The sequence below is a fragment of the Thunnus thynnus genome, chromosome 19, assembly GCF_963924715.1.
Source record: "Thunnus thynnus chromosome 19, fThuThy2.1, whole genome shotgun sequence".
In the NCBI taxonomy this organism is placed as follows: Eukaryota; Metazoa; Chordata; class Actinopteri; order Scombriformes; family Scombridae; genus Thunnus; species Thunnus thynnus.
Window position 1 is genome coordinate 26512263 of NC_089535.1, and position 22227 is coordinate 26534489.

Consider the following 22227-nt stretch of genomic DNA (forward strand, 5'->3'; position numbering starts at 1 on the left):
CAGTCATCAGGATACTGATACTGAGTTTGTGTTAGCGTAAATAAAGATGTTGAAACCGACTGACTCAAAGTAAATCAATTATCCAAAACCTAGAAACTCAAATTGAGGTTTCATTGATTTTCCTAATGTGAAACTTCTGTTGTCTTTATTAAAGTGTGTGTGTGTGTGTGTGTGTGTGTGTGTGTGTGTGTGTGTGATGTCAGCCACCAACACAACAGCATTAACCTAATTTCCATGGCAACTACACAGTTATGACCATTTTATCTTAATGTCATTTAAACAATACAATTGTTTGAGGGGCAACTCTGTGTGTGTGTGGGTGTGTGTTGAAAATGTCATTAAAGCTATTTCCACAGTAACATCACCCCACACACACATTTAACATCTAATGTCAGCAACAAAACACACCACTCCCTTTCAGTATATTCATCACACCGAAGAAAAATGAACAAGACAAAAAAAAAAAAAAAAACAGAACATGAAAAAGAAGGTGTGACGTCCTCGCTTGTGTCTGGTAGACTGTCTTATTTGTGACAAGAAAAAAAAGAGAGACATAAAAGAAACAACAACATAAAGCTATATGTCAAAGGTCTTACGCTGCAGTTTTCTGGCGGGACGATGAGTTGGGTGATCTCTCCTCCGTGGACACAGAAAATGTGTTTCATCTCTCCGGTGAAGATGTCCCAGACGATGACGGAGAAGTCCACTCCTCCGGACACCAGCGAGCGCTGGTCATAGCGGGGGGAGATCTGATACGGATACAGGACGCATGTCACCTTGTTCCGATGACCTCGCAGGGTACGATGGGGTGGCCAGCCTGTAGGATGGAAGGACACGACTCTCAGAATGGAGGACGAGACAGATACTGGAGACGGACAACGGGAGGAATACAGCTTTGTTGATTTAGGCCTCAAGTTTGAAAGCAATTACTGTTAGCGATGCGACAGACAATATGACAAAATGATGCAGAAATACTAAAGATGAGGTAAAAGTTGGTGTAGAAGCTCCCCTTTAATTGAATGAGCACTTATGATTATGCATGTTTACTTTGTAGTAATTAATCAGAGCAGCAAGTCATAATGTCAGGAAAAAGGAAAACCTTCTGAGCTGCACTGATGGTCAGACACCAGGCAATAGTTAGTCTGATAATCACCAACAGCACACATTTTACCCAATAGTCTGCTTCACCTTTTTGTGTATATGCTTTCTTTTCAATATATGCTTTCGTTTTTTAAAAATATTCAACATTACTGATCCATTTTGAGCCACACACCTTTACTAGAATCATCAGATATACTATATTATTCATGGCCTAACCAGCTTGGTTAAGTTCGAGCAAGCTCTGGTGCATTTGCCTTTGCTTCACTTCATCTGGGCTGATGTGAAAGCTGTCAACTAAATTCTGATGCAGACCAAACCACTTGGTCACCACGCAGGGATTCTGCCTGATCTATCAGAAAGTGACAATGAGTTAAAGCAAAAGTGTGTTGTGTATTTTAGCAGTTCCTCATTCACAAGTGAGCGAAACAAACTGATCTCACAGCAGGTATCTGCCCAAGATATTACTGCACAAGACATGTCTTTTTTTTGTCCTGTCTCTATCTGTTTGTCATTATTTATGATACATACGGTCCAGTTGCAGTCTGGACTAATAATGCTCATAATCTCATTTATGCTCGAACTCTGTATGACATCAGAGAAGATACATAAACACATAAGAAGCAGTTAAGTGCAGCATGAACCAGAATTTGATTTCTCCACGAGTCCAAGTAGCTCTGATGATACAGGATGACATCATCGAAACTACCAGTCAGTCCATATGACTTCATGTTTACAGCTCTTGGTTCATTTGTCATGTCAGTGTGAAAACAAAACAGATGAGAAAAGCATCAATGTATCTTTTTCTTTTTTTTTCAGTCCAGACCAATTGAAGTGAACTAGCTCCTGACCCTTTGTCCCCCTCACCTCTCCTGAGCATGTGCTCTCCCTGCAGCAGCTGGACGATGGCGGTTTGAGTGGCAGGAACCAGGATGATGCTGCCATCTTCTCTCCCACACACCAGTCGACCCTGAGAGGGGATGTAGACGCTGGCCGTCACCTGAGGGAACAGAAGACACTCATGCTGACTCAGGAAGATGATGAGAAAATTATAACAGCGCTAAGAATATTTCAGTCACACAACAGATATTTTTAAGTCTCACTGAGGGAAACTTTACTCCAGTTAACATAACTTCAACCCAAGTCTGGATGAGCAACAGTTATCCAAATCACTTATTTTGAGTAGGCTGCAATAAGGAAATGAGAATTGATTTCTTGTTTCACTAGCATTTTTCATTTCTGGATCTGTGAAGTTATAAATAATGATTGCATTCCTCAAACATCTTTTGAAAAACATTATACGGTCTGGATTCAAACCTTGATGGGTTCTTCTTTGCCAGGCAGGACGCTGAGCTGGTCGATGATCCCTGAAGACACGGGGGTCAACTTATCAAACGCCTCCTGGAGACTGATGGTGGACGATACCTGCAACTCTGCCGCGAGAGAAAGATACAGTCGAAATCAGACAGAAGTAAAGAGAAACATATTTGACAAAATGAACCTCTAATTCCAAAATGTTGAACAGAGATGTTGTCTAAAGCTTCTGTTATTTTGGTCAACTTATGACTTTTAATATTATCTTAAATAAATACTTTTATGAAAAATAGAGGAGAGGTGCTATTTCACACAGCAAATGTCAGATTTAATAAGTGTGACTATTGTTTTGGTGTTCATCTATTAACTAAATGGATCACGATGTGTGAAATATCAAGATCTGGGTGGCTTATCATCTTGACTTATCAGTTTTCCTGGAGGAATGGCTTGGCAGAAAATTAATATTAAAGACTCAGATATTTTGAATATAGAATCATTCTATGTTGCAAATAGGGAACCTCTAAAAGCTTTTTTCTTGTTTTGTTGAACTGGTCTGATTAATTCCTAATAATTAAAAAAACAAATGTAAACATCCTTTGTCAGTTAAGTTATATAAAAGCAAAAGACATGATGAACATTGGAGGCTGACAAAAAAAGATAATTGTGTTCTTTTTCTTGACAATTCTTACAGCATTAAATTCACATTATCTAATTCATGAGCCCTGTAGAATCAACTTTATCTGTCATCAGCACCATTACATATTTTGGCCACTAGATGGCAGTCTGCCTCTGTGTTTCACCACCACTGTCTCAGAGAATTTACCTCTACATACTTCATACAAACAAACAAACTGAACACACTAGCAAAACGTCATCTGAAAAGGCAGATATTGAGTTATTGATGAATCTGTCGTTGTTCAATAGATTTAGATCAATAGATCATCTAGTAAGTATGTTAAGTATATGGACCAGATCAAGAAGAAGAGGAATGAACATGATTTGTAACCCATGCAGGACAGATCTCTTCATGTTGAATTGATATTGGTAAATAGAATATATTATTACCTGTATCTCTTTATTTGTAGACACATTATTTCATGTAAATGTACATTCAAGTGTCAACAAGTGTTTTTGTAGTTCAACAGGAACAACTCTTCTCTAGAGAAATGATGATGTCACATTACTCTCACAGTCATTACCTGCAGCGGTTGATAGCGGCTGCAAAGGTGAGGTGTCTGGGATGCTCCACAGGGACATTCTGCCCGCTGAGTCTCCCTGGATCAGCAGCTTGTGGAAGGGCTCCCGTCGGCCGAAGAAGAACCGAGTCACAGGAGGACAGATCAGGAGCTGGAGGACGGTGTGGGAAAAAGAAACACATCAACACCTGAAAACCTGAAACCCCAAATCTCACTAATAAAGCCTGGAAAAGTTGTGTTTTGGGGAATTTCATAACAAAATCAATCAGAGCACTCATATTCTATTTAGGGACCAGAGCATTTCTTCCCTAACAGACTAACTGGAGTATTTTGCCCCATTGCATTAAACTACACATATTAGACTTAATCATTTGCCATATTGGTTCTAAGTTTGAAGGCCATGTGAACCTGAAATGTTTGGATTTGCTCTCCAGTTGTCTTTATACAAACTGTAACAACACACAGCAAACTGAAGGAAAACAGAACCCCACATTTCTGATTGGCATGGACTCTGACTCCTCTACAGGCTGAAAAAACTTGTAAAAATCATTTGATAGAAATACTGACTGATTCTAACATGCCGTTTGGGTTTTATTGGGGCTTTCTTTATTCATTAAGTAACTGTAAAATGTAACAGCGAAGTAAAACCAAATGTAGCCACCGTAGAAGTCCACTGATCCACTGCTCCGCTTAATGGAAGGACAGGTGTGGCCAAAACTACAGATTGGATGAGGGTAATTTGACTAAAGCTGGCCAAAATATCAGTGGCTAACTGTCTTCTTCCAGATGCTTATACAAACTAATACCTAAACTTAACCATGTGCTACCCAGTGTTTAAACTATTTTTAAGGTCTATTTTTTCCCTTTAGCTGCCTATAAGAACCATGTTGATGGACATTCTGAGCCTTGGTTGTCAAAAAACGTACTGATTGTTTAAAATGCCCAAACCCCTATTTTCATGTATTTTGTCACTCCTATCATTTTCTCCTCCTGTTTGCACTGTAACCATGGATGTACAGACAACAACCACCTAACATACCAAAGAAAACATCTAATGATTATGGGGTAAGATCTGAAGTTACTAAGTATCTTTGTATATGATTTTCTTAACTGATTTTTAGATGTTTATCTCCAAGAAACATCACAGAAACTGCTTTAGATTGACTGAGCAATGACTCTGAGAAGATATGGTGTGATTTATTATGTGTCAGTCAGCTGCTAAGGGTGGATATCTCAACTAAATCTGTCGATCCTCAGAGTTTAAACATAAACTGCTTTCTTAACCATATATAGCCCTCATCAATCACATGAACTTCTTCATATTTGTCCCTCCAGTGTCTCCAGAAGGAGTGGATCAGGTGTCTTTTACATTGGCTACCACTGTCCGTTAATTGTTGAGTTTCCCTTTGCTCGGTTCAGCAGCATGGTGAGGTGTAATGTCCACTGAAGGAAATCATGGACAAAATCAAGAGCCATAGACATGGACAGTTGTGTCAAATCTATCACTCTGGATGTATGAGAGCCTGAAGGTAGAACCAAGTAAAAGATGAGGTCAGTTTTGTCAAGAATAACCAGACTCAACTCTGATTTTTGTGTGGTTACCAGCCGTAACAATGATTTCACATATCATTTTCACTGTTTTATAAGTTAGCAAGGCTCACAAGGTTTCCTGTCAAAGTAGGTGCTGGTGTTGGCTTCAGCTGTGTCTTGGTTAAAATTTCTGACTCCAATCAAGAGTCTGATGCATTACAAATCATTGATTTTCTTCTTCATAAAACTGACCTCTCCTGGGAAAAATATCTACTGTTGGAATTAACATAATTTCCATTTTCTTAACATTTTAAACTTCAACATGACCAGTCCAGAGGTTACTGAGGAAAAATGGTGAAGATGGGAGCAGGGCAGCATCGCTTTTTTTGGCCATAAAAAGGGACAATCCACCCCAAAACAGAACTAACTAATTTAATTCCCAAACTATAGCTTTTGTTCAATGGTTACCAGAGTTTCCAACAGTGTAACCATAAGTAAAAGGATATTCAAAAACACACACAAAGACTGGCATTACAGGCCTTAAAATGCCTTGGAATGTGTGTTCATGTTTAGAGTTCCCAGCTTGTATGATATAACTTTGCTCCAACACAGGAGAGGGTAGTTCCTTACTGTAATTATGGGTATAGTGTTGACATGAACTAGAGAAGAAAAAATTAAATTACCATGATCCAGCTCAACAAACATTATAAGAGCCATTGCCGCTCTCAAAGCACATGTATTGTCTGAAAAGTTATCTTCAAACCTTGTCGAAGTAGAAAACAAAAAAAGCCTTGGTTATCCATTTAGGGGACTGTTACATAAAGCCCCTTTTCACTGCAAAAGTAACAGGTTACGTTTTATCATGGGTCCTGCTTTTGTTTTAACTGCTTTCTGCTCGCGAAGACCAGTTCAATTTGAAACTCATGTGGGCACAGCTCAAGTGATAGTTAAGGTTTTGGTATGCTTCAAACGCAGTAGGTCATACTATTTGATGATCTACTGATAGAAAGCAGTGGGCAAAGTGATGAATCTTACAATTGGGAATAACAGCACACACCGTCGAACAGTCTCTCCTTGAAGACATTGATGGTGTTACACTCCAAGTACACATGTTGGAAAAACTGGAAGTAGTTGTATCAAAAATGAAAAAAAGAGCTTCAGAGAAAAGTTCAAACCCTGCCTACTTTCAGACCTCCACACACCTGGACAATCTCAGTGTTAAGTTGGCGTGATTATCGGATTGTCTGTTTCAGACAGTTACAAAACAGTTACAGTCATGCTGCCTGCTTTTTATTTACGTATTTCCAAGATGTCAAGGTTTGTGAAATACTACAGTGAAAACACAAGGAACAACTTCATACCAAAGCCTTATAAGGTTCTTAAAAGTTCAGGATATTGGAAGCCCCAAGTTACAAATTGTTCAGTTCCTGCAGTTGAAAAGCACTAAAAGTGTGTTTGACCAAAATTGACTGCTTAGGTGGAGCATCTTACTCTATGATGGCAACTTCAACACACAAACAATAAAACCTAGCAGTTTTGCTTCAGGGTGGATTGTCCCCTTAAATTCAATCTGGATAACCGATTTGCTGGGCCTCAGCCGGGACAGTGAATTTGATTGCAGTGGAGAAAAACATGCTGTGGCAGGGACTGATAGTCTGTCTGTTTGCTTGTAGTCAACACCCTAACCTTTATTCTGACAGCTCTATGGCCTCTCACATGTTCAGGTAAAAGATACTGGCTATGGTTATAAGGGCCAGAACAAATGTCCTGGTTTGGAAAGTTGGCCTGTTGGTCACCTTTGCCAAAATGTGATGAGCATTTGCAGAAAAAAATTGATTACTAAACAAATCTACACTCATTGCTTGGATAATGCTAACACATTAGCATACACACAGAACAGTTTACCTACCAAAGACAGAAGAAATCATTTTGGTCATTCTCCTATCTGAACAGATAGCAAAAGTTTAACTTAAACAAAAGGGTCACTATGAATAAAGTCATTTCCAGGAGCTGTTGGCAGGTGGAGGGTAGTGATAATCCATCACAGTAGTAGTGATGGACAAGATGAAAGGTAGTGAACCTGTGGGCAGGTAAGAAGGATGGGCTGCCGTCACCATGGCAACCAAAAAGTTTATAGAAATGCAGAAGCAGGGAATGGCTAAGGGTGTCTGGCATGTACAACAATCAGTTAGTTCAGTTCGCAGTGGACTATCATTATGCAAAGTGCCACCAAATGTTGATTTTTAAAACACACCATCACTCAAACACACAAACAAACCAAACCACATCTTGATATAAGATGTGAGAAATCAAATCCAAAATTAGTGAGAGTTGTGAGAGTAGTGAGAGAATTAGTGAGCAGACACTATTAAAGAGTGACACACAGAAACACCATTTCCTCTTATCCTATCTGTATCTGATAATGTAATTAACACAAACATCTAAATATGTAAAGAGAAAGTTGCATCCCTGATACTGAGTTTATGATGTCTAAATATGCATTTTGAGTCACAGTTTGTGACTGTCCTTTTGTTTTGATTCTTGCTGCACAAAAAATATTTAACATTTCAACTCATTCATGTCCCTAAAATGTTTCGTATGGATTGTTAGTGTTCATCATTTGGGTTTAAAGTTTACAGACAAACATGACAGGTGCCTGGTGAAGATAAACCAAACTGAATCCAAATGTCACACTATCCCTATCACTCCTTGTTGTGCATCTTTGGTTTGTCATCATCATCTCAGGGACTCAGCAGGTCATTATTTTTGGTTAAAAAGCAGCTTGGGGACTTTGCATGCATCTTCATCAGTATGAAGACAGATGAGGAGGGTGATGGTGCTTTTGGAGGAGGAGATTTGTTTTAGTGGGAAGTGAGCATGAAATCAGGTGAACCAGAGTGAGTTCAGTCTGTCAGGCAGGCAGGAAGGAAACCAAAGAGAGGAGCAAACAAAACAGGCTGTTCACTTTTTTTCACCAACTCAGCAGCTCACACCTCTATCCCAGCAATTTGAAAATGAGTCTGAAAAGATAAGTGATAATTTCACAAACATGTGTACACATGTAATGACCTCTCCTACATAAAGTATATCTGCTTTTACATTTTTTTTCTAAAAAATACGGTGTTCCCCAAGGGTTCATTCTTGGCCCGATGCTGTTTTCAATATAAATCAACTTATTTCTCAGTTAGGAAAAATTGTATCATTCATAAAGGTGTGCTTGAAAACAGGATTTTGTAATCTTAGTTGTGCAAACTTGTAAAATTACCTTCACAAGTTACGTGGCAAAAAAAACTTGTGTGGGTGTGTACGTTTTGTCAGGTTTACTGCATTGTTTACTCATATCAATTTCATTCAGAACTCAAGTAGTCACATTGTTTCTGCAATGCACCATGTTAGCATGAAGGATTTGAAAGGATAAAAATACACAACATGAGACTGACTTCAGCTCGCTGTCTAACAGCAGGGTGAATGTGAGCCACTGAGTGGATATCAGTGTTTTCACTGCTGTTCTCACAGTTTGCTCCTCTCATATCCAGCCATCACTTTCTGGCTGAGCTGCAAAGTTACAATTTAATTTAAGAGTAGTTGACCGTAAACCTTTTATGGAACAAAAACCTCATCAAATTTTCAGCGACCTCACTCAAAAGGACCATGCACAGATTCACACTATCCTTTATATGATGTCCAAAACCCAGAACACAAACAGAACACCATGTTTGTGTTCTGGGTTTAATTGTACAAATATCTCATCACTGTAAGAGACATTTCAACACTGGACATTCAGCAGTATTATATAGAATTAACCATTTGTGGTTAGTTAATGGGTTAAAACTGGCGTGGTCCTTTAAAAATAGTATAATACTTGGCCCTCATTTTACGGTGCAGAAAATCTAACTTTAACCATTTTGACTTGACTATGTTTAAGACACACAAAATGGCACAAGGTTGGAATTAATTTATCATTGATTTTAAAGATTATATTTTAACTAAAGGCTACTAAAATGGTATACTGGGGCAATTGCTGTAATAATGTTCATTTTAGCATTTGCAGCTCAGCCGAGAAGGTTCTTCGTCTTGCCTTTGGTTTTCTGTAAGCATTTTTTGGGGCTTACTGGCGCCTCTATAGGCCGGTGGCGGTATAGCAGCTCTGGGGTGTAGAGCTCCAAGTCGCACCCGTTGGCAGGGAGGCACATCACCTCCACAACCACTTCCTCCTCCTCACCTCCTTCTCTTTCCTTCTGAGAGGAGGGAGGAGTTGAAAGGAGGGAGGGGGTATGGCAGCATCAGAGGACAGAACAATACAACATAAATAATAAAAAGTCACAGATGACAAATTAATACATACAGGACAATAAATTATAAATATACACATATAACAACAACATACTGCGGGTCCCAATTGAAATCATAAATACACAGAACACACAAAACACAGCAGGTCAGGTTCACACACATGGATTAAGCCCGACCCTACACCATCTGATACAAGACTAAAAAGCACTCAAAGTAATCATTTAGTTATTCTTAGTAAGTAGGAGTAGCAGTAGAAGTAAACAATCTTCATTTTATTATTATCATTAAAACACCAAACACTTGTGGTCCATGCCTACAGCCGGTGCTGTCCGTCACTTTCTGCGCTTAAAATGACAAAAATATCAGCTGTCAGCTGTCGCTAATTAATGTTAATTCCATGAGTAACTTGATGGCAGGCCAAAAATATTAAACTTGGCTGTTGTAGATATGTGTGCTCTCTGCAAACTGGTGTCTGTATTCAGCAAAGATCATTTGGGAGGGAAGACACTGCTCTCTGTAACACTACTCTACAACTGTGAGTGGACTGAGTGGTTCTGTAGTTCCAACAATTCCAACAGAATGATGCATGTTTTTTCTAGCAAGTCAATGTCAGGAGTTACATTCTCCAGTTTAACTTTCATTCATATATCAATAATTTAAGCTAATCAATTTAATAGTTTAGAACCAGGACTCCAGTATTTGGATCAAGTAGCTCATGTAAAATAAGGGGTGTCAAATTCAGTAGTCTACAGCTGTGTTATTCCCATGTGTCGGATTCATATTTAATCAACATTTAGTGTCATCCAAAACATGCCGAATTCTCACTGGAGGATATTTGTTCTTCAAATTATTGTGAAGTTAGTGTCTGTTGTTTTCAGGATCTCATTCTATGATTTTTACATCAGGACTGTCATCAACTTTATTTACTTTCTTTAACCATATTGTGTCTTTAGTTCAGATGTTTTCACCTGTTTCTTCATGGAGAGCTGTGGTCTAACCGTGTTAGTGTCTTACACTATCCACCTTCTCTAGAAAGTGAGAGGATAACAGAAAGCTGGCAGCTGCATGATATACCCGTCATCTTTTTAAAAGGCTTAGCGTTGTTGACTCATCTTGTCTAACACATCAATGTAAACCTCTCTGGTGCGGACCGACAGCATCTCCAACATGTGAGCTACTATTCTTTCCCTCTGATCTTTAAAACATCACCAGGTCTAATCCATGTGCCTGAAGTGAGCCCCAATGATCCTAAATTAAACCAAAGACCATCAATACAAACAAAACACAGTAAGACTGCCAACACAGTAACACATTACACACAGATACATGTACAGATGTAGCCACTGTACATTTGAAGCCCCACATTTACAGTTTACTGCAGTTGACAGGATCATCTTAGCTAGCTTCATGTTAGTCTGGATTAGTTAAGCCAGTTTGAAGAACAGGGCGCAGTTCAGTTTGGTACATTCTATGGACCAGCTAATTACAGTCTACATTTTTGTACGTATGGAAAGTTCTTGCAATGTGACAAATGTCGTTTGTTCTCTAGACCAGTGGTTCCCAGCCTTTTTCTTAAGGGACCCCTATTTTACCATTTTGTACACGGACGACCCCCATTGCCCCCCCCCCACATACATTACAAAAAAGGGGAAAGTATCCTACTTCTTTTGAAATATTTTTATGTATATGTCATTATATTCACTGCAAAAGTGAACCTCAAAAGTGAATTTAATACCTGCAGGAAGTTTGTGTAAAAATGCTGAACAGATTATTTCCTGTGGGTATTACAATGTATCACATGATTTTTTTCCATATATATATATATTTTTTAAAATATTTTTTAGGAACAGAATTCTATGTCTGTATTATCATTTTCTTTTAATTTCACTATCATACATATGTTTCAATAGTCCAAGCAGCCTGACTTTTCATGAGAGCTCTGAGCCTGTATTTCTTGAGCCAGTGATGGGATGTCAGGTGTGATTTTGGTGATAGCCAAACTGAAGTTACTGTGTACATCAAGTTTGTTGCCTGCCTTGGTTTTGATGGTGACCAGAGCGCTGAAAGCAGCCTCTGACAGGTATGTTGTGGCAAATAAAAAGATAAATCTGGTGGTTGTGTGACGTGCAAGTCTTGAAACGACGCTTGATCCTTTCACAAGCCAAAACCACTTGTGTCCATGTTGAGCGTAGAATCTCTTCAAGAGAGAATTTGACTTGATATGCATGAACTCATCCTCAGCTTGGAGGTACTCCACATCCTCTTATTTTGTGCGAAATGGGTCTATCACCCATGCATCTTTTTGGGACATGTTCATTAACATGAACGGTGAGTTCATCTCCTCCTGAAGCTGCTCCATGTGGAGGGTGAATTTCCTTAATTCCCTTATTTGATTTTTAAGTTCAATGAAATACACCGACACTTTGCCCCCAGAAAGCCAGCGCACCTCGGTATGAGGAAAGAGTGTCTGGTGTGTCTCGTCCTCGCACAGCTGCGCAAAGATCTGTTTGTTGACTGGGCAAGCTTTAATAAAGTTGACTATTTTTACTACAGTCTTTACAGTTTTATTCAGTTCCTTACAGAAATGTTTGCTGTTTGTCACAAGTTCCTCTTTTCTGAGGAAAAAATTTCTGGGTTGCCCCACCATCTCAGGGTGTTTAATAGTCTGGTGTTGCTTCAGCTTGCAGGGTTTCATACTTTCATTCGCCAATTTCTCAGTGCAAATGACACATTCAGTTCTAATTTTGTACATAATGTCTATGAACCCAAACTCAATATAACTGTCTTGGGAAATCTTCTTTTTCTTTTTAAGATATTCACCACTCTCTTCTCCCTAACACGCATTTTTCCATCAGTTCTTTGTTTTTACTATGTACTTAGTAAAAACAAAGAACTTGTACTGTAATACAGAACCAGGTCATTTAGCCAGCTTGCTCTGCTAGCTTAGCTCTGTGAATACTGCTAGTTTTCATGTCTACATGATACAAGATTTTTTATCTATTTTATGATACAAGTTTATATCTTTATTTATTTTTTTCTAAATAAATGAAGATATAAACTTCTAAAATAACCCTTAAATTCTGTTGTCTTCTTCACAGAAATGAAATGAATGAAATGCTAAGACATGTATGTTTTATATATATAAAAAATTACACCCTTACAATCAAGAGGGCCCCTGTGGAGCTTTGGCAACCTCTAGTGGGGGTCGAGACCCCCAGGTTAGGAACCACTGCTCTCTAGACCATGCTAATCAGGCTAGCTTAACTCATATGGCTAAGATCGTCAACATTAAGAACAAGAGAGGCCAGATCTGGAAGCCACATTTCTGTAGCTGTAAGTTTGCCTGTAAACGACAGTAACACTGGACAAGGAGCAGCAGATCGGACAGAAACTGTATGTCCATATCTTTAGTCAGAGTCAGGTAACATTATGTCTCTGTAAACCTCCAACAGTTACATCATAAGCACTAGCATATGTCTATTACTGCAGGGAACACTGGACTGAAACAAACTGAAGGAAACTCCAAAGTGAGTAAGTAAAAACAAAATAGATTGTGTCATAGACTTTCCAAGTCCATGACACAATCTATTCTGAATATTATGTCAGAACTTTACATCCACCTGCATGTCCATCTTTACCTGGAAATAGAGGTTTTTGAAAAAGAGCTAAAAATACTGGAAATACTACAGTACGCTGATCCTGATGAGGAGTTTTCACAATGTTGACTTTAGCACTGAATGTTGTTGTGAGCAGTCATGTCTAACCGTCTCACAGTGATAAACTGTCTTCCTGCTGCACCACACACCCTGAATTTGGTACTTTACAAAAATGATATTTTGGTAAATATTGCAGTGTTGTATGAAACTGTCTTTACATAGTTCCCTTTTTTCAAAAACAAGAACAATCAGTCATGTGGCAGGTCACAATTTCACCCAGATGTTTGAGAATTTTTCTGCAGCAATTATTGTAGGTCTGACTATTATTTTTCAGATGTGTTAATTGATCTGAAGCCAAAACTACTATGATTCAGTGTCAACTAATGTTGCAATTTTATTTCCCATCTTCCCATCTCTCTGTTGTGCTTCAAGCGTCAGACGTCTGGCTGCTGCAATGTGTGCTTGTGATCAGACGGAGGACTGACCTGTTTGTCTGAGCGGTCAGCAATGCTGTAGACCAGCGGAGGGATCGAGCCTTCTTTAGTTTTCCCAACATCACTACGGAAATGTTCACTAGCAGGCAGACAGCTGGGGAACAAACACACAAGTCCAAGTTTACAGTATCTGTGCAACACATTTTACACAGAACAACCCATGACTTTAGCTGAGCATCACAGTGAGTTGGTGCTCTTCTTCAGTGGTGTCTACACCATCAGATGATAATGAGCAGTAATCTGAGAGGCAGAAGAGCAGCAGGTTTACCTGGCAGGCAGCTTATAGATGTAACTGCAGCCGTCTTCGGTCCAGATGATGACTTTGTCTGCAGCGATGAACTCTCCTCCGGTCCAGGCCTGGTCATTATCGCTGGGCACTGAGCAGAGCAATGAGTAGTCACCTGCATCAAACACCTGACACATACACACATACACATACACACACACACACACACACACACACACACACACACACACACACACACACACACACAAACAGGAGAAAAGAGGGATAAAGATATTAATTAGTGCAGCTGTCAGCTCGGGCTGGGTCATGCAAGAGACACAATTTCAGGATCATGTAGTACTCTTCTTCAGTGCTTTGTGTGTAGTATTATCAGTACTGCTCTTACCCTCCAGTATTTAGAGCAGACGACCAGCAGGCTGCTCTGAGTGAAAGTACAGAAGGAAATACTTTGACAGCTCTGACAGTAGATGGGTTTGGATTCTTCTTCAAACACCGGGTCCAGCTCCTGAGCAAACACACACACACACAAAAAATACAGAGCTTGAGATGAAAATAAGGATTAAAAATTTATATCGGCCATTTAGTCCTCAGCAATACTGTAATGGCCTGTGTTCATTTCAGCTTGCTTTTACAAAATTTTCCAACAGTATACATAGGTCTGACAGAAAACTGCTATTTTTTTATTATTTTTTAACCTGCATTAAATTATTTGTTGGCCACTTGGAGGAAGTGGAAACAAGTTGTGAAGACTGCTGACATATCATCATCTTTTAAGTTGATATGTTGAAATTGTTAGCAAACAGTTGCTTATTTCAACATCCAGCAGTTACGGAGCAACATTATCATTCATTTGGAGTTGTGTTTCTGTCCACCTGGTGAATATAAGTCTAATATTCATTCTCTTTTAGCTCTGTTTTTGCTCTCTACCAACTCCTGAGGGAAATATCTGGCTCTTTAGCTGCTAAATTCTCCATTATGTTCACCAGCTAGTCTACAGCTAACTGTGTCTGTTTGCCGTTTGGTGCTGAACAGGCCAAAAACAACACTATGAGTGAACCAAGACAGTAAAGTTGCAGGACGACCGCTAAACAATGAGCTAAAACTCACTATAAAGCTCTGTGAAGCCGTTAGGAGCTGCAGAGTCGCTGATAATTCTCTGTAGGTTCATCACTACAAGCCACGCCTCTCACATTACACACTCACAAATATTGATTATAGCCACTTTAAATAAACAATCATCTGTATGGCGGGGTACCTGCATCCTGCTGACCTCAGCTGTGATGATCCAGACCTTCAAAATCCCCGTCACTGACACCGCCACCACTGTGTCCTCTGTGGACAGAGAGAGAGAGACGACACGTCAAAGTTTGTCTCATGGTTGATCATACAAACATTTGCCTATTAACAGTTAAGAAGACTGACTATTAACATGCTAACATGGACTATGCATTAATTTCAAAGTATAGCTAGAACCCCATTCCAACAGGATTAATATAACAGTGAAATGTGAGATCAGTGTTGTATACTTTTTCCCTGCACTTCCATAATCATATTTTTCTGCAGGAAATCTATGTGACAGTCATCACCAGTGAACTTATCAAATCATTTTATTTAATATTACTCATAATATTAGTATCATTAAATATTTTCCAGTAACTCTCATATAATAGCCTTTATTTACTTAAATAAGCCTTTGTCACAGCAGGTATTTAGACTTGTCATAGCAGGAAAAGCACAGGTGTTACTAATAACATTAACTATGACTGACTTCTATTCAAGCATGCAAAGACAGTGAGCTAGCAGTTCAGCTATCATTCATTTTATTATCTACAGCTATGCTTTTCCTACTGTGACATGTCAAAACATTGGAACATGTGAGGAAAGGCCTGTAGCAGAGAGAGCCTGACCTTTATTTGGAACAGGCTTTCCTCCAAACTCTAATCAAACCTTTCTCCACTTTTACCTGATGTCTTACTAGATTAATTCTAATATAAAATATCTCTGTGGAGGGGATGTTCAATTTCAGGAAAACAGCTGAAAAACTGCAATTAAATGGAGCTGTAATTGTTACTGGTGTAGGGTGCTTCAGAAAGGATTAAACACACTGACCAGTGCATTTGAAATTAAAATCACCAAGTCTCCTGTAGAGAAACATATTCCATCCAAATTAAGCTAAATGCTGATATGAATTCAGCCATTAATTTTAAAGGTTTTCTCTACTGAATTGAGGTGTTGGAAACATATGTTCCAGAACCAACAGTGACACTCTGGAGTGTCTGGAGGTAAAATCCTGTCAGCGTGTCTCTGATGTTCATATTTCACCTGCATCACTCACCTTGTGTTCGGTGGGATCGGATAATGCTCATGGAGCTGATCCAGTCAGGAGAGATCTTGGACACCAGCGAGTACAGGACCTCCAAGCTGGTGGCATCCACCACAAGGATTTCTGGGTAATGGCCGTTACAAAGCAGACGTCCCTCCCTCTGGGTGCCTATGGTGAACTGATAGAACTGGAGAACCATGGAGGAGGAGGAGAGACAGAGAGGAAGAGACCGTATGATGAGGAGAGATGGGAACAGCAGCACAAAGTCAAAGCAAAATCTGATCAAAAACATTTTTTTTATCCTTCCAGTAGCTGGCAGCTCCCTTTCCTGACATGCTTTTAATTTGAGAAATCTGCAGGGAATATTAATTTTCATTGACTTGAAATGTATTATAGTACAGGTAATTCCAACTCCCTCAATGTTTTTATCTGGATTTTATTAGTTTGTCCTCATTTGAGACTTGTACAGTACTTAAACACCAACTTTTATTTGAAAATATGGTATGTGAGTGTGTGTCTTACCTGTATGCCAGTGTGGGCACAGGCCAGCTTTGTGAACTCAATACAACGTCCATCATTTACATCCCATAAACACATCTCTCTGAAAACATGAGCAAACTGAAGTTATTACATGTAGGCAACTGTCTGTCGTCAGACTTACAACCTGGGTTTATATTTAGAACTTTTGCAAGTACAAGTGATAACAAAAAATAAATATGGCAGATTCTTGATGAGTTGTGAAAAATATGCTGATGCCAAAATCTAAGTGTTGATCCATGTTAACAAGTCACTCTGTGGTGCCATTTCACAGCAAGAAAACTGTACTCACCCACTCTCTGATGCACTGACGATGTACTGTTTGTCACTGCACGCACTGGCTTTAGACAGACAGGTGATGGAGGCTGTGTGACCAAACAACATGGCCCTGGGACAAATCTTTGAGAGGAGAGGAGAGGAGAGGAGAGGAGAGGAGAGGAGAGGAGAGGAGAGAGAAGAGAGGAAAGAGGAGAGGGGAGAGGCATAAGAAAAAAAAGAAATGTGGAGGAGAGTAAATAAGATAAACCATCTCAGGTAGGTGACAAACACACTCAACCACATATATCACCATCACCACCACCATCCTCCTCCTCCTCCTCATCATCATCATCATCATTACCTCCAGCTCAGGCGTCATGTCCCAGAGGCAGATCTGTCCATCATGGCAGCCTGTGATGATGGTGCTGAAGTCGTCCATCACCAGCAGGCTGCTGATGCAGTGAGTGGGAGCCGTGCGGCCCCAGAGCACTATGGGTAGAACCAGGCTGTTCCCCGACATTATGATGATGTGTCTGGAAGGAGAGAGGGATAGTTAGATTAAAACGCAGACAATGTGGCTATGATGAAGGCTCAGCAGTGTCTGTACTGTATTTTGTTGATTTAGGTAGAGTTATGTGTTTTTTACATGAACATATTTTGTACTTTTACATCCTTTATGTGTGTGAATGAGTTGTATGTCACAAATTATTTTGTTTGGAAACCATCTTGCCTCAAATTGCCCCTTGAGGTAGTATTTTAAGAACCACCATTTAACCATGAGAACAGATGCTGAGTATATATTCCAGAGATTAATACTGTTGTTAGTTGTACAAAGTAAAATGAAATAACCAAATGAATTGAGAAACTGACTAGATGGGAGTGTATGTCTTAGACTGATCCTGTGAATTAAATATCTGGAAAAACCAGGTTACTTATCATGTCGATTCAAAAAATTCTTATCTTATCTTTCTTATCTTACAGCGGACCAGCTCATTGATTTGTAACACTGACCACAGCAACATAATACAACCAGAGAGCTGGGAATTAGTGCAGGACAAAAACATTTGATGAGACAGCTTTTAGTTTTAATGCTTCGAGCTGTTGAAACAGCCTAACCAAGGATCTGACAGCAACTGAAAGTGTCGATATCTTTTATTATTTTACCGTTTTAATGTATTTGTCCTGTCTTATTATTCGCTTTTTAGTGAACTGCGCTAATCTGTATGAAAGGTGCTATACTAATAAAATTAGACTGATAAAGTCAGGTGAGGTTCAATGTCTAGACACAATGGTGAGAAATCTCGAAAACTGGCATATAAAAATGTGTTTGATATGCTTTTTATATATATACATATATATCTTATTATAATAAGACTTGTAGTTTACAGTCATGCCATTTATTAACGTGTGGTGGCACATTGTCATATGCAGTAGCAGTATAGTAACATACTAATATTAACATTACTCTGTCTCCCTGTAACGTTACAAACAATTACTAGGTTTTCTTTTATGGTGTGCTTTAATTATGTCACTGGTAAGTCCGACACAAACACACCCTCAATGCGTCACGAATTACTGTCCTGTCATGAATACGCAGAAACAGCAGACAGTGTGTTTCTGTAGAAAAATAAACAGCACACAGGTTCACATTTAACCAGTATGAGTTTGTGTTTTAAAGATAACCTTGGCATTACATTCAGGTTTACAGGCTGCGCAGCTACGTTAAGGTGTAAGAGGGGATATATTTAATTTATTGTCAGCTGCAGGGCAGTGACTGACACCTGGGAGGAAACCAGCAGTGAAGAATACTGCAGGTATTTTAGCCAAAAGCGATAATTGATAACTGGTACTAATTTTAGGCCGTTAGAGGACATATTAGCTGATTAGCTGAAAGTAGCATGTCTAGCTTCATTATTTACCGCCAGTAAACGTACAGTGCTAACTTAGGAGGGATGCGACGAGAGATATGGTTTTGTTTTCATTACCGTTTAACATATGCGTGTAATATTATCAGAACAGCTGCTACTGTGCTGCATTAAAGCTAACCTACAACTGCAATGTCCCGACTTCCGGGTTAGCAACACGGCTAACGGGATCAAAACACAATGCTCGAGTTTGTGGATACGCACCAGAAACAGCTGTCTACTGAAACATCTCCTGTCAGCTGACGGCTTCTCGACGAAAAGGTTCCCTCCGTGACAAATTAAAAACAAATATACTGCTGGTTTCGGCTTGTTTTTAGCTGCTTCTCCCACGGACAAACCTCCTGTCAGCTGATCACGCGACAACTGAGAGCCGCATCCGGTCGCATGTTTTCAAAATAAAAACACGCAGTATTCGTTTTCCATCCATAGACTGCATATAACTAAAAAAACTTTATATACAGTCTATGTTTCCATCCTGCTGACGTTTTTAGTGTGAAACTGTTCTAGGCCTTAGAAACAGTAGTTTGACAAAAACAACTAAATAATAACTCAAGGTCCGTCTACTTTTTCTTTTTTTGAGCTTTCAACCTGCAATATAAAGCTAATTCCCCTTGAACTGTTTTATGACCAAGAGCCTGGCTTAAGAAATCAGATTACTCAAGTTTTAGTTGATACTTCTCTGGACTTCCTAAACCGGAGAGGTCTTGAATTAATCCACATGGATGTAAGAAGCTTGGTACCAAAACTAGACTCCATTAGAATCTGGGGCCAACAAAACAATCCAGATATTTTAATTCTAACAGAAACCTGGTTCTCTGATAAAATTAAGGATGATGTCAATGCATTTTGATGGTTACTATACATATATATGGTGGATCAAACCACGAGGGGGGAGGTGTTGTTATTTTTGTGAGAAACTCTTTCGCTGTGTTGTGCTCTGTGTCTGTACCAAAAGAATTTGAATTTCTAGCATTATGTGTCTCTTTAAATCCTAATATGGTGGTAATCGGGCCTATAGCCCCCATCTGCTCATCCTTAGATAAAAAGTGCCTTAGATAAATTGGTAAATCTTATATCTGAGTATGAGGCATCTGAAGTCCTGCTCATGGGTGATCTTAACCTTGAATGGTTAAGTTCTTTTTCTTAGGGGCTAAAAAAAAATCATTGTATTGACTTAAATTTAACTCAGCTAATTTCTTCACCTACTCAGCCAGACACCAGAAATCTAGAAAAGTCAGCCCTGATATATGCAATCCTAACAAACAAACCACATAAATTCTCAGGCAGTGGTGTGTTTACCCTAGACTTAAGTGATCATTGTCCAATTTTCTGCATTAGAGATTCAAGACAATAAAGGATTCCATCATATATTATTCTAAAGAGAGACTTTAAACATTTTGCTGAGCAGGATTTTCTTCATGATTTATTTCTCAGTGATATTACAAGGTTATGTGCTTTTCCTGACGCTGAATTAGCCCTAAGCCACTTCACAGATGTTTTTAAATCCTTAGCAAATAAACATGCTCCCTTTAAGAAATACAGGGTTAAAAATAGATTGAATCTTTGGTTCACGCCTGACATCTCAGAGATGTTGAGGTTAAGAGATGTAGCATGGGCAAAGGCACGAGGCTCAAAGTCCTCTATGGATTGGCAGATCTTTAGACAGTTGAGAAACAAATGTGTCAGGGCAGTTAGAACTGCTAAGTCATGCTATTTTGTTGATACCCTGCCCAATTGGGGCGGAAATCCAGCAAAATTTTGGAAAACAATAAAGTCACTAAATCATGGTCATGCTTACTCCCTATCTGTGCATCTTTCTCTACATTCTGTCCTTGTCTCAGAAAAAGAAGAAATCTGATATTTTTAATAGTCATTTTATTTCTTCTGGTCACCTGTTTGAAAAACCAAAATCTATATATGCTTACCTCAGTTGAAGATGGGTGCAGTTTTAATAACATTACCCCTTTGGGGAAAGATTTCCCATTAGACAGTTCTCTGTTGTGGAGGTTTTTGATGCCCTGGCCTCAATTGACCAAAAAAGGCTATTGGATCAGACCTCTTGAATACAAGACTCTTACAAATGGCTGCACCTATTATAGCTTATTCTTTAACTCATATTTTCAATCTAACATTTGTATACGGGGATGTTCCTAAAGTGTGGTTTCAGACATGGATATAGCACTTTGACAGCAGTATGTAAGATGGTAAATGATATCTGTTCTCTGGATAAGAAGTGTTGTATTGCCCTGTTCATTGATTTGTCAAAAGCATTTGACACAGTTGATCATACTCTTCTTTTGGATAGACCTAGATTAATTGAGATTGACACAAAGGCATGTAACTGGTTTCACAATTATCTTACTGGCAGAACTCAAGCAATAGTAGCGGACAGTCATCAATCCGGTTTCCTTGAAATTCCAAAAGGGGTGCCACAGGGCTCAATACTAGGTCCTACTCTGTTCACATTATACATAAATGACCCTTTGCTCATTGATTGGTAATAGCTCTATTCATTTTTATTCTGACGACACAGTCATTCACTCATCTGTGCCCTCTATTGACAAAGTTTCGTCTAATTTAAAGGCAGATTTTTTGACAATTCACTATATCCAGATAAAACTTATTGCATGCTCTTCACCAGATCCCAAAAGAAAAATCCTCCATTTTAGTATTAATACAATATCTGGGGCTCAAATTTAAAAAGTCCCATGTTGTAAATACCTGGGTCTCTGGTTAGATGAAAAATGATCTTTTAAAACTCATGTTGAGGAACTGACTAAAAAGCTTAAATTTTAAGTAGGTTTCTTTTTTAGAAATAAGTAGTGCCTCTCTTTTAGCAGTAGATTGCAGATTGTACAGGGAACATTTTTATCAGTGCTTGATTATACAGATGTAATTTACATGAACCCCACTGCCCACACACTCAAACCCCTTGATGCTGTGCATCACAGTTCTCTCAGATTTATCACAGCTGACAGTTTTAAAACTCATCATTGTATCCTCTATGAGAAGGTCAGGTGGTCATCACCTAGCACTTGAAGGGAACATCACTGTCTATTTTTTATTTATAAAGCCATCCTAAACAAACTACCACTTTATTTATCATCACATTTAAGTCTTAGAAATATAGGATACCACTCTCTTTCACAAGACCTTGGATTACCTTGGATATTCCATTTATGAACACAGAATTGGGAAAAACTGCTTTCACCTACTATACTCCTCATAAGTGGAATAAGCTTTAGGATTCTTTAAATTGGACCATTTCTTTATCCTTAGAACATGTTAAGATTATGTTGAACGATGATAATGAATTTTCTTGTTTTTCTTAATTGTGACTGCTTTGTCCCTGTGTA

At 38.9% G+C, this 22227-nt stretch overlaps 1 protein-coding gene across 3 annotated transcripts in view; it reads right to left on the reverse strand.

Annotated features, from left to right (window-relative positions):
* Positions 1-19235, reverse strand: part of LOC137171353 (WD repeat-containing protein 7) — a 110582-nt gene extending 91347 nt beyond the window's left edge. The window contains exons 1-14 of one of the 3 annotated variants that reach the window (XM_067575324.1): positions 19076-19235; positions 17308-17479; positions 16981-17087; positions 16674-16752; positions 16164-16338; positions 15099-15160; positions 14214-14333; positions 13850-13995; positions 13573-13675; positions 9251-9376; positions 3612-3759; positions 2416-2531; positions 1966-2098; positions 597-817 (exon numbers count right to left, since the gene is read on the reverse strand). In XM_067575324.1, the coding sequence (XP_067431425.1) occupies positions 597-817; positions 1966-2098; positions 2416-2531; positions 3612-3759; positions 9251-9376; positions 13573-13675; positions 13850-13995; positions 14214-14333; positions 15099-15160; positions 16164-16338; positions 16674-16752; positions 16981-17087; positions 17308-17466 (1695 nt within the window). In that variant the 5' untranslated portion in view covers positions 17467-17479; positions 19076-19235. Of the gene's footprint in view, positions 1-596; positions 818-1965; positions 2099-2415; positions 2532-3611; positions 3760-9250; positions 9377-13572; positions 13676-13849; positions 13996-14213; positions 14334-15083; positions 15161-16163; positions 16339-16673; positions 16753-16980; positions 17088-17307; positions 17480-19075 lie in introns of all 3 variants that reach the window. The other 2 variants (XM_067575323.1, XM_067575325.1) reach the window with 2 other exon arrangements.
* Between the last annotated feature and the right edge of the window lie 2992 nt (positions 19236-22227).